Genomic DNA, 17,150 nt, shown 5'->3' on the forward strand with positions numbered 1-17,150 from the left:
AAGGACTGGAGTGTACTTCAGATTGCATATGACTGTAGAGTTACTATCTACTAACTGTAACTAAACATCATACTTCAAAGTGAACAAACCAAATACAATACAAACTTTAAAGATTTACAGTGTTAAGATGTTCATGTTTGAGATTTTTTTTTGGATGCTGATGATATTCATTTTAAATGAAATGCAAAAAAAACGTGATTCCAAAGCAAAGGCGGTGATGACGATGATAATGATGATGGAGATGATGACGATGATTATGAGAAAAGCAGATTTCCAAACACAGCCGTTGGGATTGATGATGGAGGTGACTTGCGGATTGCGTCGTCTCCCTTTACCTTTGGGTTTCTCCTCCACCAGCAGACAGGCCACGCTGCGCTCCTCCCCCATGACGAAGGCCACGTCCCCGGACTCGTCGGTGGTCACCATCTTCAAGGCGAGGCGATGCAGCCGACCGTCGCTGGTCATTTGGTTCAGGTCGTTGTTCTGCAGCAGGTTGTCTCCGAGCCACCACTCCCAGCCGTCGACGCCCAGGTGAGAGAGCTCCACCTCGAAGACGGCATCCTGCCCCGTCATCACCGTGATGTCGTGGAGCTCGCGGATTATGCGAACACGCTCTGAGGGTGAACGGCATGATGGGAAATCAGAGCTTCCTGAAGGTGTATCCGCCACCAAGAAACTCATTATAACCCGCCATTAATCCCTTGCACCTAATGTTTGGTCTTCATCTTGATCTTTTGAGGTAACTAGACGAGGTGCCAAAATGTATGAACTATGACCTCAAATCCAGAAAAGTTGTTGTGCTGTGTCTAACTGGCTAAAGACGGGAGTGAGCATCCATCATGATATCAGAAGAAAGTGATCCTAGTTGCAGTTGTGCAGCTTTCCTACTAGTAAGTGAGTCAGGGTGCTAAACATGTATGTACATGTACACCTCTATAGTGTAGGAGTGACATTACTAAACAGATGAATAACTGGTAAAACTTTATATTTGAGGAGTCTGAGTGCTTTCCCGACTACTTTTTTTTTCCTTTTATATAATTGAACTGTTGTCTTTGGAGGATTTGTTTGCAGATTAAATTAAAAAAATATATATATATATATAGATATATATTTAATTTTTTCTTCAGACTTTACACAGTGTTCCAACTTTTCTGGAGCTGAGGTTAAAGACATTTTTACTTTATAATTCAAATCTATTCCAGTGCATAATTTCCAGTTTAGACTCAATTTGAGTCATCAGAGGAGGAGCCAGAGGTGAGATGTAAAATGAACCCAAGGAGAGACAGATAGGATGAAGTCGGGCTCCGTTACCTTTCACAGTCAGCGCTGCCGTGCTTTTCCTGTCTCCTGTATCGCAGCTGTACTCTCCACCGTCCTCTACGCTCACTTTGTGTATGACCAGGATGTGAGTGCATCCCTTCTTCTCCATACTGTACTTCTCCCCCTGACTGAGGATGGTGGAGCCCCTCCTCCAGGAAACCGTGCGGTCTTGGTCGGTCGTGTCGCAGGATAACGAGACATCGCCTCCCTCCACGGCCTCCTGACTTTCCAGCTCCTTCTTGAAGGAAACGGCTGCCGCTGCCAGAAAGACCATTTCAAGAATGTGAATAAAGACGAGCTGTCACAAAGATGTGACGGCATCAATCACACAACATTTACACAACAAAACTCTTAACAGGAGACACTGGTGGACTGAAACAAAGACATCAAAATCGGTGCTGTCCAAAAATTCACCAATTCGACTGTGCAGCATAAAAAAGGATTCACAGACAATAAAATCCTTTATTAGAAATGGGTATAGACAGCTGGAAGTCAGCAGTGGGAAATGATACGGGGGGTGCAGAGCCTGAGGTGGTCATAGGTAAAACCTAAGAGTGGACAAGATGTCGAAAGACGGTCCAACGTGACGCGAGACAATTCATTCTTACCCGTGGCTGTGAAGAAAACTCAACCTCAGCCGGGTTTCGTACCTGTGACAGTAAGCGAGGCAGTGGATGTGTGGTTCCCCACAGAGAAGCAGACAGTCCCGGTGTCGGCGGCCGTGACGCCCCTGAGTGTCAGGCTGTGCACGCGGCCCTCGCTCCGGATCACATTCATCTCGTTGCTCTGCAGCGGGACGTCCTGCAGCGTCCACCGGACTGGCGGCGCGTCCTCGTGCGAGAGCAGACACTCGAAGCGGACGTCGTCGCCCTCGCGCACGACGCAGCTCTCCAGGAACCGCACGATGCTCACCTCCACCTCTGGTGAACAACAGTTTGGGTAGCTCGTTGGAGAAGTGATGCGTGGAATTCAAGTGTGAGTAACGAGAGGGACGGGCGTCAGTCACCGATGTGGTCTTTGACATGTGAGACGATCAAGACTCAAGAATTAATGACGTGACGTTTTCGACAAAACAAGAGCCGAAGTTGTGTTTGTTGCTTTGAGGCTTTACTGGAAGTAAATCTCGAGCATCAGACGACAACAGGATCTATACATGCATAAAGGGACTTGTCCTTATCAGGAAGGACAAGTTAAACATCTACTGCACAAAAAAAAAAAAGCTACATTAGCTGTCCCACAGACGACATCACTGAAGGAAAAGAGAGGAATGTGTGTTAATACTTGTGAAGAGAAAGGAGGAGTGAGCTGAACTAAAAGGTGTAAACAAATAGGTGAAGCAAACAATGCACACCAGACGTGATATGATCGTGAAAACACTGTGAAGACCCCGAAAAGGATGAAAGGTTGATGAACTCCATGCTGGTTTGTGAGAGGATGATCAACGGGACGAAGTGACAGCAAAGAAAAGGGACTCCTACCCTGCACCCTGAGGACCGCCGAAGTCCTTTGGCTACCCGAGTCACACGAGTACTCCCCCGAGTCATCGGCCTGGAGCTTAAAGATGACCAGCTCCACCACAGGCCCGTCCTGCTTCAGCTGATATTTACTGCTGGACGTCAGCGGCCTGTCACCACACCGCCACACCACGGGGGCTCCGGGCTTGCTGGTCTCACAGCGGAGACTCACGCTCTGTCCCGCCTCAGCCTCCAGACTCTGAAGCTGAGTCTTAAACAGGACTGGCCGAGCTGAAGGAGAAACGTTTGAAAGACATGAGAGCTGAGTATCTAACTGCAGCGTGCGAAACAGAGACTCCAGACCATCGGGTCGAGTCACGGTTCAATCGGGCTGCGAGCAGGCAAGACACAGAAAAGATGGGGCATTGAGTAAAATGCAGGTGAAACAATCAGAGACAACACATCAAATATAAAAACTGAAATTTAAACCAAGAAAGTAAACTCAAATTTACAGAAAATTGACTGACTTTGAATTTCATATTTTTTCTTAAAGGTTGGAAGACTTCTGAAAATCACCATGTACCGTCACAAACCATCACTTTCTAAAAACCACGCTCTGCAAACAGTTATAAAAACTACAGTCTGTCAACACTGATGGAAATCATCTATAAACTACTGTCTCTCATCTGAAACCTCTAAAAACCGCCGTCGGTGAACATTTGTGAAAACCACCATCTGCTATTGCTGTTGAAAACCATCACCTTAAAAAAAACACCCAATCTGTGAACACTTCTGTGAACCAACGTCTCTGAAGAAAACATCAAAACACTCAATGAAATCTATTGTCTGTGAACACTTAAAAACCATCAGAGTATTTAAAGGAGAACTGATGCAGCACGTGGTAAACATACGACTGTCCATACCTTTCTAAAACCCACTGTCAAATTAACATGAGTATCTTTTACATTTAATTTATCGTCTTTGATCGTTTTTGTTTTTTTTCAAAGAAATAGAGGTAAAATAGTTTGTGAATATCCCTGTTCGTTTTATTTTTACAGAATGTCCCAACTCTTCTGGAGTGGAGCTCCAGTCTCCGGGTTCCTTGCAGCGTACCGTTCACAGCCAGCTGCGCCGTGCTCTGACGCTCACCGGCGTCACACGTGTACCTCCCAGAATCCTCTGGGTCCACGTCGTGGATGACGAGCGTGGCCTCTCGTCCGGATTGTTCCATCCGGTATTTGGCGCAAGGACACAGCCCGAGCTGTTCTTTACGCCACTCCACGGGGGCGCCGGGTTTAGAGAGCTCACAGCGAAACGTGACGCTGTCCCCTTCATCGACCGTCTGACTCTGAAGCGCTTTACTGAAAACCACCGGCAGAGCTGACGAGCACAGAGACACCACCGGTTATAGGAGCGGTGAAAACATGGAGGGATGAAGGAGAAGAAGTTCCCCATCCTACCGTTTACCACCACAGAGGAGGAGCTGACTGCGTCCCTGAAGGAGCAGGAGTAAATTCCAGCGTCTTCGGGTTCCAGATCAAAGATCTGCAGCTGGTAACTACGCCCAGTTTGTTGGATGAGGTACTTTCCTCCACAGCTCAGGACTTCAGCTCCTTTCCTCCACTCCACAGGGAGTCCGGCAGCAGAGAGCTCACAGTGCAGAGTCACACTGGCCCCCTCCTCAGCCACCGACCGGCCCCCCAGCTCCTGAACAAACACCACCGCAGCAGCTGGAATGGTGGAATGGAGGCGGGAGGGGGGGTGGGGGGGGTGATGATGTTGTAAAGAAAAGGCCAAAAGTTCAATATTTTAGAATTAAATCAAATGTATGAATGTGGAATGGGGGGAATTTCTTTATCAGCCCATAATTTCAACTTAAGAAGACGATCTGAGACGGTTGCAAATACAACAAAAACTGAGAAAATTTACTTTTGACAAATCTTACCGAAAGAAAGAAAGAAAGAAAGAAAGAAAGAAAGAAAGAAAGAAAGAAAGAAAGAAAGAAAGAAAGAAAGAAAGAGAAATACATAAACATACAAATGTGAATAAATTAAGAATCTAAAAATTAAAATTTAATTAAATTTTTTTTTTAAATAATCTGAAAAAAACATATGAAAAAGAAGGTAAATAGTGAGAAATAAACAAAAACCAAAGATAAAACAAATCTGACAAAATCATAATAATCAAATATAACAATAATGAGTGAAACTGAATAAACTTTAAAGTTGAACAAAATATCTGAGAAAGACAAAATATATGAAATGTATGATATAATGGAATGAGTGAAGAGATACAAAAACAAAGACTTAAAACAAAAGATGCTTGTGAGACATTAAAAATGAATAACAAACTTCAATCACCAAAAGACATGTAATGCGATGTCCACAGTTAAATCAAATGTTAAACCAAACTTTTTAATGATGTGTGATTTGTAATGAAAGTGAAATAAAGTTGAAATCCAGGAGGAAGAGTCAAAATCACACCGGATTGACTTCCCGTTGAAAATCAATTCTAACACACTCAGCTCCGCTGCACTACTTTACTGTTCTGAGCCCGACAAAAAACGGAATCCACCATTTTTCCACAACGTCTGAAGAACGTCGTGGGCTTGTTTGTCAGTGTCAGTGTTACCTGTATATACATTCAAAAACACAAGTGCAAAACAAGTCACTTGGCTGCGTGACCACATACACATCGGTTTATATGGTGGCTTTTTGGCTGCAGCATGGTGGCGGCATCATCATGCAGCCCAAAGAAGCTCATAAAGGACAAAACATGCAGGAAAGTCCTGACTCAGTTTAGCGTGGATAATTACATAATAAAATAAGAAAAATAAAAGGAAAAAAATACATTATTACATTAGGTGGGAGAAATGGGTTTTGTCTTTAACAATAAAAATTTCTTTTCCTATTTTTTTTCACAAAAAAACAATTTACAAGCAATAAATCATACATTTTATAAAAAATTATAAGAATTAAAAAAGACACTGTAATATTTAAATGGATCAGAAAGGAGCTCCACAGATTTCTTAGAGCTGATCTGTGGATCCACAGACAACAACAATGACGAACCATGAAGAATCGCTGACCCAACCAGCCACGTACTTATAAATCAGCCAAACTGAAAGCTCAGCGCTTCTTTTCTGACAACAACAAACCAAACCTGCACACAGTGAATTCAGAGGTGACTCGGATGTGACGCGCAACCAACCAGCACAATTCACACAAAACCATCAAAACCAGCAGGCTCGTGTTCATCTACCAGTGAATCTCAGTTAATTACCAGAAATATACTCTGTGGCACACAGACCACTTTTGACAGGAACGAAACAAAATGGTTCCAAACTCATCAAATACAACATAACACAGCTGAGATCTGCAGGGATTTGTGGCTCATTTCTACTAAATCCGCCAACAACAACAACAAAGCAGTGAAACTGAAGTTAAAGGCATCAGAACGAACAGATGTCGGAGAGTTTAACACACAGCATGTTTGAGGGTTTTTGTGTGACAGCAGCTTTGTACCTTCAACTCTCTCTTTGGATTCCTGCTTCTGAGCTTCAGCTCTGGAGGTCACAGCTGAAGACGCTGGCGCCTCTGCTGCAGCTGTTCACATACATTCACACACAGAGAGGAGGAGTGCTGCCGTGAAGTCACTACAGCCCACATGCTGCAGACGGCACAGGACCACCAGCAGATTCCACATAGAGCAACGTCGAGACGAGCCACAGTGTCCATCATGAGCCATGCACGTGTGTCTCATTACCTTCACCTCCAGCTTTCAGTTCACTCGCACCTCTCTGAACCTCCTGTTTGAGGAGCTGCTGTTTGGGAGTTTGTTCTGTAGTTTGCAGAGTCGCAGCTGCAATGAATGAACACGACACTGAGCCCTCAGGAAAGTAGCAGCTTCATGTAAAACTCACCTCTCATCAAGAGAAAAACCAAAGCTCAAAGAACAAACATGACCTCAGACCAACAGTCAGCCTCCATGCAGGACAAGAAGCTGCAGAGCTCAGAAATCCAGACTGACACTGAAGTGATCGTTTCTCCACAGAACAGAGGTTCACACCATTTGGGACATTTAAGGGTGAAAAAGAGCAAATCAGACAAACACGTCGGGCTTAAAAGCAGCACAAATCATGACTCAGCAAAGCCAGAGCTCCATATGCTTCTCCCGATTTAACAAAGTGCTCGGTCACAAAAACTCATAAAAGAGGACAAAAGACAGGCAAAGCTCAGAAAATTACCTTCCACTGTCTTATTAATCTCCTGCTTCTTGTCTTTAGCAGCTGTGGATGCAGGTGACTTGACTGAAACACAAATATGATCCTGTTACAGAAACACTGCAGTAACCACAACATTACCAGGAACATAAGGAGAACATCCGAAAACACTAAATGATCGATTCTCCACAAACAGCAACACAAACCACAAACAGTGACACCAATCAGGCTCATGAGAACATAGATAGATTTCAATTACAGGAGTTTATTACGACTTGACATCACCATCGAAGATCATGAAGATGATAATCCACATGGACTGCAGGAACACTGCATTGGTCTGTTCAGTCATTCATGCTTAATCTACAGATTCAGTTGCAGTGGTGGCAGGTGAAGGTGAGGTCCTGGTTTGGTGGAGAGGCTGCACAGCTCTTCTTACTCCATCACTTTATGTTAAGGGTGGCTCTATGGATTTTCTCAAAGGAGGATAAAGAACTGTTGATCATGAACCATCTGCTGCTTGTGTGGGCAAAGGGTGATGGTCAATGTGGCAGACACTGATGGACTTCATAAAACCTGGTGGTTGTGACAGTAATCATGGACGTAGTTGTTGTTAAGGACGAGTCCTTTGGACTGTTGGGACTTTGTAGGTGACGTATAATGTGTATGGAATTGTGCCCACCCTGTTCCACGTAAGGTTCACTTGCCATGGCCAAACAAGTTGGGATGGTGACAGCAAGTTCTTGGGTTGTAGGGGAATTACTACACTTCTCCTTGTCTTGGATGAATTGCTTACCAAGGCTTCGTGCTCCATCTGACCATTTGCTCTACTGAGCCGACTCCTTTTGTTGGATCTTTGTTTTTCCAAGGTAATGCAAGGAGCAACACCCCAATCGCTCATTGATTGCCATTCATTTTGAGTTTTAAGCCTTGCAATGGTAACCAATCGTGCAGGATGGTTTTCTCAACTCGTACCTTCAGTACATGGCATGTCACACATTGAATAATCCACTACCAAACTGCCATAAACACACATCAGCACAACTTTCAATACACAACTGCAGACCCAAGCTTTGAAAACAGACAAACATCGGTACATGTGATCCACAACTGACACAAAACCAACATATTCAGGCTTTATATCTTGCAACACACAATGTATTCTCATTGGTCCAACCTGTGATTTTTTTTTCGAAGCACAGAAGGAAGCCACAGTGTCCATCATGAGCCATGCACATGTGTCTCATTACCTTCACCTCCAGCTTTCAGCTCACTTGGACCTCTCTGAACCTCCTGCTTGAGCAGCTGCTGTTTGGGAGTTTGTTCTGTAGTTTGCAGCGTCGCAGCTGCAATGAATGAACACGACACTGAGCCCTCAGGAAAGTAGCAGCTTCATGTAAAACTCACCTCTCATCAAGAGAAAAACCAAAGCTCAAAGAACAAACATGACCTCAGACCAACAGTCAGCCTCCATGCAGGACAAGAAGCTGCAGAGCTCAGAAATCCAGACTGACACTGAAGTGATCGTTTCTCCACAGAACACAGAGGTTCACACCATTTGGGACATTTAAGGGTGAAAAAGAGCAAATCAGACAAACACATGGAGCTTGAAAGCAGCACAATCATGACTCAGCAAAGCCAGAGCTCCATATGCTTCACTTCATTTAACAAAGTGCTCAGTCACAAAGGCTCAGTAATTATAAAAGAGGACAACAGACAGGCAAAGCTCAGAAAATTACCTTCCACCGTCTTATTAATCTCCTGCTTCTTGTCTTTAGCAGCTGTGGATGCAGGTGACTTCACTGAAACGCAAATATGATCTTGTTACAGAAAGACTGCAGTAACCACAACATTACCAGGAACATAAGGAGAACATCAGAAAACAAACACTAAATGATCGATTCTCCACAAACAGCAACACAAACCACAGACATGTTACAAAGCTCCTTCTGCCCATGGCCGTCAATTGTTCTCTTAAGCGGACCCCGTTTGTTTGATCCTTGGTTTACCCTCAATGAGGGTCTATCCACCTATCCACCAGTCACAGTTCGGCAGTAGTGGGACTGCCAGATCATTCGCCAACATCATCTCCACCCTGAAGCAGGTAGCGCTGGATTACAGGTTGCCTGTAGCATATTCACGATCCTACTGCACGTTTATAACAGATGTGTATTGTAGATAATGTTCCTGGCTAGAATGTCATGATGACACACTGAAGGTTTTAATGCTGAAAATGAGTCGCTTCTCTTTCAAGGCAGTACATAGAGTAACAACCGAATCTCTCTTTGACTGCCATTCATTTTTAAGTGTAAGCTTTAAATGGAAACCAAAGCCATGGGATGTCTTTCTCCACTCGTGCCTTCAATGCATGGCATCTCAGAGATGTGAACATTTAACAGTCTCTCCATGACCAGTTTGTCATTTCTGGCTGGTGGGGACATCTCTGAGAGGTCGCAGCATGAAAAACATAAAAACGTCAAACTCAAGACAATAATCCACAACCAAACTGCCATAAACACACATCAGCACAGCTTTCAATACATAACTGCAGACCCAAGCTTTGAAAACAGACAAACATCAGAAGATGTGATGGATAACTGACACAAAACCAACATATTCAGGCTTTATATCTTGCAACACACAGCGTATTCTCATTGGTCCAGCCTATGATTTTATTTTCGAAGCACAGAAGGAAGCCACAGTGTCCATCATGAGCCATGCACGTGTGTCTCATTACCTTCACCTCCAGCTTTCAGTTCACTCACACCTCTCTGAACCTCCTGTTTGAGGAGCTGCTGTTTGGCAGTTTGTTCTGTAGTTTGCAGCGTCGCTGCTGAAATGAATGAACATGACACTGAGCCCTCAGGAAAGTAGCAGCTTAATGTAAAACTCACCTCTCAACAACAAAAAAACCAAAGCTCAAAGAACAAACATGACCTCAGAGCAACAGTCAGCCTCCATGCAGGACAAGAAGCTGCAGAGCTCAGAAATCCAGACTGACACTGACGTGATCGTTTCTCCACAGAACACAGAGGTTCACACCATTTGGGACATTTAAGGGTGAAAAAGAGCAAATCAGACAAACACGTGGAGCCTGACAGCAGCACAAGTCATGACTCAGCAGTTTTCTGTTTGATAACAGCCGTCAGATACAAAGCCAGAGCTCCATGTGCTTCTCCTCATTTAACAGAGTGCTAAATCACAAAAGCTCAGTAATTATAAAAGAGGACAAAAGACAGGCAAAGCTCAGAAAATTACCTTCCACTGTCTCATTAATCTCCTGCTTCTTGTCTTTAGCAGCTGTGGATGCAGGCAACTTGGCTGAAACACAAATATGATCCTGTTACAGAAACACTGCAGTAACCACAACATTACCAGGAACATAAGGAGAACATCAGAAAACAGACGCTAAATCATCGATTCTCCACAAACAGCAACACAAACCACAGACATCAACATCAATCAGGCTCATGAGAGAAAAGACAGATTTCAAATCAGGTCAGTGCAAACACTGAGGGACATCCTATGATCTGGTGGTTGTGATCATAATCATTGATGTGGTTGCTGACATGGACGAGTCCTTTGGATTGGTCAGTGGGACGTTGTAGGTGAAGTACAATCCGGATGGAATTGTGCCAACCTTTTACACGTGGGGTTCATCTGCCATGGCTGAGCAAGTTGGAATTGTGACAGCCAGTCCTTGGGTCCAAGGGGATATAATACACGTTTCCTTGTCTTGGATAGATTGCTTACCAAGGCTTCGAGCTCCATCTACCAATAGTTAGATGGCCGTCAATTACTTTCTTAAGCGGGCGCCCATTGTTGGATCTTGGTTTTCCCTATCTGATTCTGTCTATCAAACAACCTGTCAGTAACAGTTTGGCAGTGGTTAGACTGCCAGATCAGTCACCAACATCTCCACTCTGTAGAGGGTAGTGCTGGATTATAGGGTGCTTGTAGCATATTCACAATCCTACATCAAATTTATAATGGACCTGTATTGTAGAAAATGTTCCTGATGAGAATGCCATGACAACACAAAGCAAAGGTTTCAATGCTGAAAATTTGTTGCTTCTTTGTATACTTCTCTTTCAACGCAGTGCAAGCAACAACAACCCAATTTCTTATCAACTGCTATTCAGTTTGAGATTTAAGTTCTACAATGGAAACCAAAGGTGCGGGATGGCTTTTCATTCAAGATACAACATCTCAGAGATGTGAACCTTTTAGAGTATCTCCGGAACCAATTTGTCAGTTCTGGTAACTGGGGACACCACTGAGAGGTCACAACATTAAAAACGTTAAAACATGTAACACATAGAACCACAACTGAAATGCCATAAACACAGTTCACACAACTGCAGACCCAAGCTTTGAAAACAGACAAACATCGGTACATGTGATCCACAACTGACACAAAACCAACATATTCAGGCTTTATATCTTGCAACACACAATGTATTCTCATTGGTCCAGCCTGTGATTTTTTTTTTCGACGCACAGAAGGAAGCCACAGTGTCCATCATGAGCCATGCACATGTGTCTCATTACCTTCACCTCCAGCTTTCAGTTCACTCGCACCTCTCTGAACCTCCTGTTTGAGGAGCTGCTGTTTGGGAGTTTGTTCTGTAGTTTGCAGCGTCGCAGCTGCAATGAATGAACACGACACTGAGCCCTCAGGAAAGTAGCAGCAGTAAAACTCACCTCTCATCAAGAGAAAAACCAAAGCTCAAAGAACAAACATGACCTCAGAGCAACAGTCAGCCTCCATGCAGGACAAGAAGCTGCAGAGCTCAGAAATCCAGACTGACACTGAAGTGATCGTTTCTCCACAGAACACAGAGGTTCACACCAATCGGGACATTTAAGGGTGAAAAAGAACAAATCAGACAAACACATGGAGCTTGAAAGCAGCACAAGTCATGACTCAGCCGTTTTCTGTTTGATAACAGCCGTCAGATACAAAGCCAGAGCTCCATGTGCTTCTCCTCATTTAACAGAGTGCTAAATCACAAAGGCTCAGTAATTATAAAAGAGGACAAAAGACAGGCAAAGCTCAGAAAATTACCTTCCACTGTCTCATTAATCTCCTGCTTCTTGTCTTTAGCAGCTGTGGATGCAGGCAACTTGGCTGAAACACAAATATGATCCTGTTTTTTCAATCCAATCCAATCCAATTTATTTATAAAGCACTATTAAAAACAACTCAGTTGACCAAAGTGCTGTACACTTTTTTCTCAAAGGAGGATAAAGAACTGTTGATCATGAACCATCTGCTGCTTGTGTGGGCAAAGGGTGATGGTCAATGTGGCAGACACTGATGGACTTCATAAAACCTGGTGGTTGTGACAGTAATCATGGACGTAGTTGTTGTTAAGGACGAGTCCGTTGGACTGTTGGGACTCCGTAGGTGACGTATAATGTGTATGGAATTGTGCCCACCCTGTTCCACGTAAGGTTCACTTGCCATGGCCAAACAAGTTGGGATGGTGACAGCAAGTTCTTGGGTTGTAGGGGAATTGCTACACTTCTCCTTGTCTTGGATGAATTGCTTACCAAGGCTTCGTGCTCCATCTGCCCATTTGCTCTACTGAGCCGACTCCTTTTGTTGGATCTTTGTTTTTCCAAGGTAATGCAAGGAGCAACACCCCAATCGCTCATTGATTACCATCCATTTTGAGTTTTAAGCCTTGCAATGGAAACCAATTGTGCAGGATGGTTTTCACAACAACTCGTCAAGAGAATAACCAAAGCTCAAAGAACAAACATGACCTCAGAGCAACAGTCAGCCTCCATGCAGGACAAGAAGCTGCAGAGCTCAGAAATCCCGACGGACACTGAAGTAATCGTTTCTCCTCAGAACACAGAGGTTCACACCATTCTGGACATTTATGGGTGAAAAAGATCTCACATATATCAGACAAACACGTGGAGCCTGAAAGCAACAAAAGTCATGACTCAGCAGTTTTCTGTGTGATAACAGCCGTCAGAACAAAGCCAGAGCTCCATGTGCTTCTCTTCTTAAAAAAAAAAAAAGGCTGAGTCACACGTTGAGTCACTACAAAAAAGCACAAAAAACAGGCAAAGCTCATAAAATTACCTTCTACGGTCTCATTAATCTGCTGCTTCTTGTCTTTAGCTAACTGAGCCGTCTGCAACTTGGCTGAAACATAAAAACGATCCAGTTACAGAAACACTGCAGAAACCAAGGCATTACCACAAACGTGACAAGAATAACATCCGATCTCATGCAGCAACATTTCCTTTAATGTCTCTCCATTTTAGTTCTTGACAAAAATCTCCAGAAGTTCCAAAATTGCTGAATGATGAATCCATCCAGATGATAATTTTTGTGTAACTTCTAGTTATTTAAATCAGACGAGCCAACTTAAAACCACCATCATCAAATGCACAAACCACATAGAATAGCGGGAACCGACACCATGAAGCACGGAAGTCATGCTGAAGCATCTCTGCCTTCCATCATACCTGCTGCTTTGTCTGTGGCCTCCTGCCTCGGAGCTTTTTCCTTTTCTACCGACGGAGGAGCTGAGGGCTTCGCAGCTGAGAGAGAATCACTCAGATCAATTATAACTGAAGCAGAAAAATATGAAAGCAAAGTGGTGACGGACTGTTGACGAGTGGAGTTTGTGCGTGATCGTCCGGCCGATAACGACGCGCAGAAAAGACGCACAGAAGAGCGGCGACAGATCTTTGAAAACTGTGAGGAAGGATTGAAGTAACACAACATCTTCTCTATAATTAGCTTAAAACTCAACCATTTGGAGCACAAACGGGCCGCGGAGCTTCTGATCGACAACAATGTGACAAAATCTGGAGTCGGACGACAACGAAATCGAGTAAAACACAAAAACTGAGATGAAAAAGGCTCCAACACACATACAATGTGGTACAGTTTAACACACATACATCAGATTAAATCAACTTCACATATTTCAGGGAACCTGTGACAAAAAGGAAACCAGCCGTCCTGCTCCTACCCTTGATGCTGACGCTGGCCGTGGTCTTCTGCTCTCCACACACACAGCTGTAGTCGCCGCCGTCTTCCGGCTGCACCTTGCTGATGAGGAGCTCGCTCACCGAGCCCTTCTGCTTCATCTGGTACTTCTCTCCGGCCTTCAGGACCTCGGCTCCCTTCTTCCACTCCACCGGGACTCCGGCTTTAGAGAGCTCACAGCGCAGAGTCACGCCGGCTCCCTCCTCGGCCTCCTGGCTCTGCAGCGGCCGGCTGAAGGTCGCTGGTCGGGCTGAGCAGTCAGTCAGTTAGTTAGTTAGCAGCGGTGTGCGACGACAAGACAAGATATAACACAGATACAACCCAGAACTCAGAAAAAGGGTTGAGATGTTGGGTAAAATGTAAACAAAACTAAAAATGCAATGAGGTACAAATCATTGAAAGTCTGTATTTACCTGAGAAAACTCCCAAGATAGGATGGAAATGTGATTTTATTTTGAAAGCTAACTGTTCTCGTGTAATCTATATAGGCAGTATTCAATGTTCAGTTTCAGTTCACGTATCGCTGTAGGAGTGACTTTAACTCTTTTTCTGAAGTAATCAAAGATGATCTTTTCCAAAAGTGTTCACAGACAATGGTTCTCACAAGTATTCAGAGATGATGTTTCTCAGAAGTGTTCAAGGACCGTGGTTTTCCAAAGTTTCCAGTGTTTCAGGAGCGTCCACAGACAATAGTTTTCGGAAGTGTTGACCAATTCTGGTTTTCCATAGTGTTCCCTGATGGTGGTTTTTAGACGTATTCACAATCACTGGTTTTCAGAGTTGTTTACAGACTGGTTCTCAGTAGTGCTGACAGACAGTGGTTTAATACAGTGTCCACAGACGATGCTTTTGGGGCTTGTTCGCAGATGATGGGTGTCAGAAGTGTCCACAGTCAATGGTTTTCAGGAGTGTCGATTGATGTTGGTTTTTAGAAATGTTCGTCATTAATGGTCTGTGAACAGTAGTGTTCACAGACAATGGTTCCCATAAGTGTTCGTAGATGTTTCTTAGAAGCTTTCAAGGACCATGGTTTTCAGGAGTGTCCACAGACAATGCTTTTGGCATGTGCTCTCAGCTGATGGGTGCCAGAAGTGTCCATAGATGATCATTTTCTGAAGTGTCGATTGATGAACTGCTGGCCATGAGTGGTTTTAAGGATTGTTCACAGACAATGGTTCTCAGCAGTGTTCAAAGATGATAGTTATCAGAGTGCTCTTGTTTCCTCTTCAGCATTCTGTCAATTTTTATTACTGTGCCGCCTGAAACCCTGAAGATCTCCACCATCCACACCTGGTTTTCACTTTGTTTTTGTACAGACTTCTCCGGATTCTCAGAATCTTTCAATAAGATTATTTCCCACAGATGATGGAATCCACAAGTGCTTTGCAATTTGAGGAATCACCTTGTTGCATAGTAGCAACATTTTGCTGTGCAGTCTTTTAGAGAGGCGAACCCCTCCTCAGCTTTCCTTCTGAAAGACACAGCCTCTCTTGGCTGAGTTTTTTTATACTCAATCATCCTTCTCACCGCAGACATTTGACATCATCAGTTGCCAGATGTTCCACCTGTTGTTTTCTGCAGTCTTTTGTTATATCTATTCCAATTTTTCAAAAACGTTGTTTTCAATATTGCGCCAATAACTCGATATCAAACTCTTGTTTTGGTTGAACTTTCAACAAGATTCGGATTTTGAATGAGTTATACAGTATTGCATTCTAGTTTTCTCTAAATTTTACCCCACATAATAACATTTCTGAAACTGTATCATGGACAAAAGTCCAGAAATAGAGACAAACACAGAAGACACACACTGCCGGCTTGGACTCTATAATGACATCCAGATGCCACCATATGCATGTATGAAAAGCTGCTGAACGCAATAGAAACATTAGAAAAGCTTCAGTAAAGTGTGACTCGTCCGACGTCCTGCTCCTACCCTTGATGCTGATGCTGGCCGTGGTCTTCTGCTCTCCACACACACAGCTGTAGTCGCCGCCGTCTTCCGGCTGCACCTTGCTGATGAGGAGCTCGCTCACCGAGCCCTTCTGCTTCATCTGGTACTTCTCTCCGGCCTTCAGGACCTCGGCTCCCTTCTTCCACTCCACCGGGACTCCGGCTTTAGAGAGCTCACAGCGCAGAGTCACGCCGGCTCCCTCCTCGGCCTCCTGGCTCTGCAGCGGCCGGCTGAAGGTCGCTGGTCGGGCTGAGCAGTCAGTCAGTTAGTTAGTTAGTTAACAGTGCAAAGCATTGTGCTTTGTGCATTTATCTAGGGTTATCAAGCTTATAGGTTACAGGCAATATATACTTAAATGTATCTATTACATACTGGAATAAACACAGTCTCTGTATTTGGTAGTAAAAATGTACATATATGTTTTTTACTGTCAAAATAAACTTTATATGTAAAAGACTAAGACTTAATTGTCTACAATATTGTGATTTTATGAAGAAAACATGGCAAATGAAGTATTTCAAATACAAAATCAGAGTGTGACAGCTTGAGAATTGCAGTTTCTACACCTCCAGGTGCTGTTTTCTTTATGTTTTCAGGAGGCAGAATGGGTCTACTAAAAAACTGCAACCGTGTAGAAGACTATTAGATATATATATAAAATCTAAAGTGAATAGTTCACAGCTCTACAATTGGACCTGTTGTAGAATGGAAAAAGTTTATTTTTCCAGCTAAGAAGCTGCATATGTTGGTATAAATCATCTCTGCATAAGAAGGTGTCAGTCGCAAAAAACAAATGTATGCTGCAGAAAAACAGGAAATTCTTCCTTTTAAACTTATTTGTCGGAAATTCCCAATGATTGCTCTGTTAGTAAATTCAATTAATTCCCTATATAGTTGTTCCACAACTGCAGATGTTTTCAGATATTACTGTTTAGCAAATGTTGACAAAAGACATGACTAAGGAGAGTTTGCTCTCTTTTTAGATCCAGAACCTCTTTAATGCTTTTTGATCTCTGAATATAAACAAAAAGAATCTTATAAATTCTGCACCCTTGTATGAGTGATCATTATTTCTTTGAACAAGAACGCCATCATTTGGGAAAACGTCTGCTGCTCTCACGTGACAAGAAGGCTGTATGCAGCTCAGCTCCACTGATATAATACGATCTCAAATAACAGAAA

General features: G+C 43.5%; 1 protein-coding gene across 1 annotated transcript in view; it reads right to left on the reverse strand.

Annotated features, from left to right (window-relative positions):
• Positions 1-17,150, reverse strand: part of obscnb (obscurin, cytoskeletal calmodulin and titin-interacting RhoGEF b) — a gene marked incomplete at its 5' end in the record, with an annotated part of 80,331 nt that overhangs the window by 28,856 nt on the left and 34,325 nt on the right. Inside the window, 10 exons of the mRNA XM_080471872.1 lie at positions 336-614; positions 1,312-1,578; positions 1,971-2,240; positions 2,799-3,065; positions 3,888-4,154; positions 4,235-4,504; positions 13,097-13,159; positions 13,486-13,560; positions 13,998-14,264; positions 15,951-16,217. Coding sequence (XP_080327998.1) covers positions 336-614; positions 1,312-1,578; positions 1,971-2,240; positions 2,799-3,065; positions 3,888-4,154; positions 4,235-4,504; positions 13,097-13,159; positions 13,486-13,560; positions 13,998-14,264; positions 15,951-16,217 — 2,292 coding nt within the window. The remainder of the gene's footprint in view (positions 1-335; positions 615-1,311; positions 1,579-1,970; positions 2,241-2,798; positions 3,066-3,887; positions 4,155-4,234; positions 4,505-13,096; positions 13,160-13,485; positions 13,561-13,997; positions 14,265-15,950; positions 16,218-17,150) is intronic.

The sequence above is a fragment of the Lipophrys pholis genome (assembly GCF_963383615.2).
Source record: "Lipophrys pholis genome assembly, chromosome: 1".
NCBI classification, from domain to species: domain Eukaryota; kingdom Metazoa; phylum Chordata; class Actinopteri; order Blenniiformes; family Blenniidae; genus Lipophrys; species Lipophrys pholis.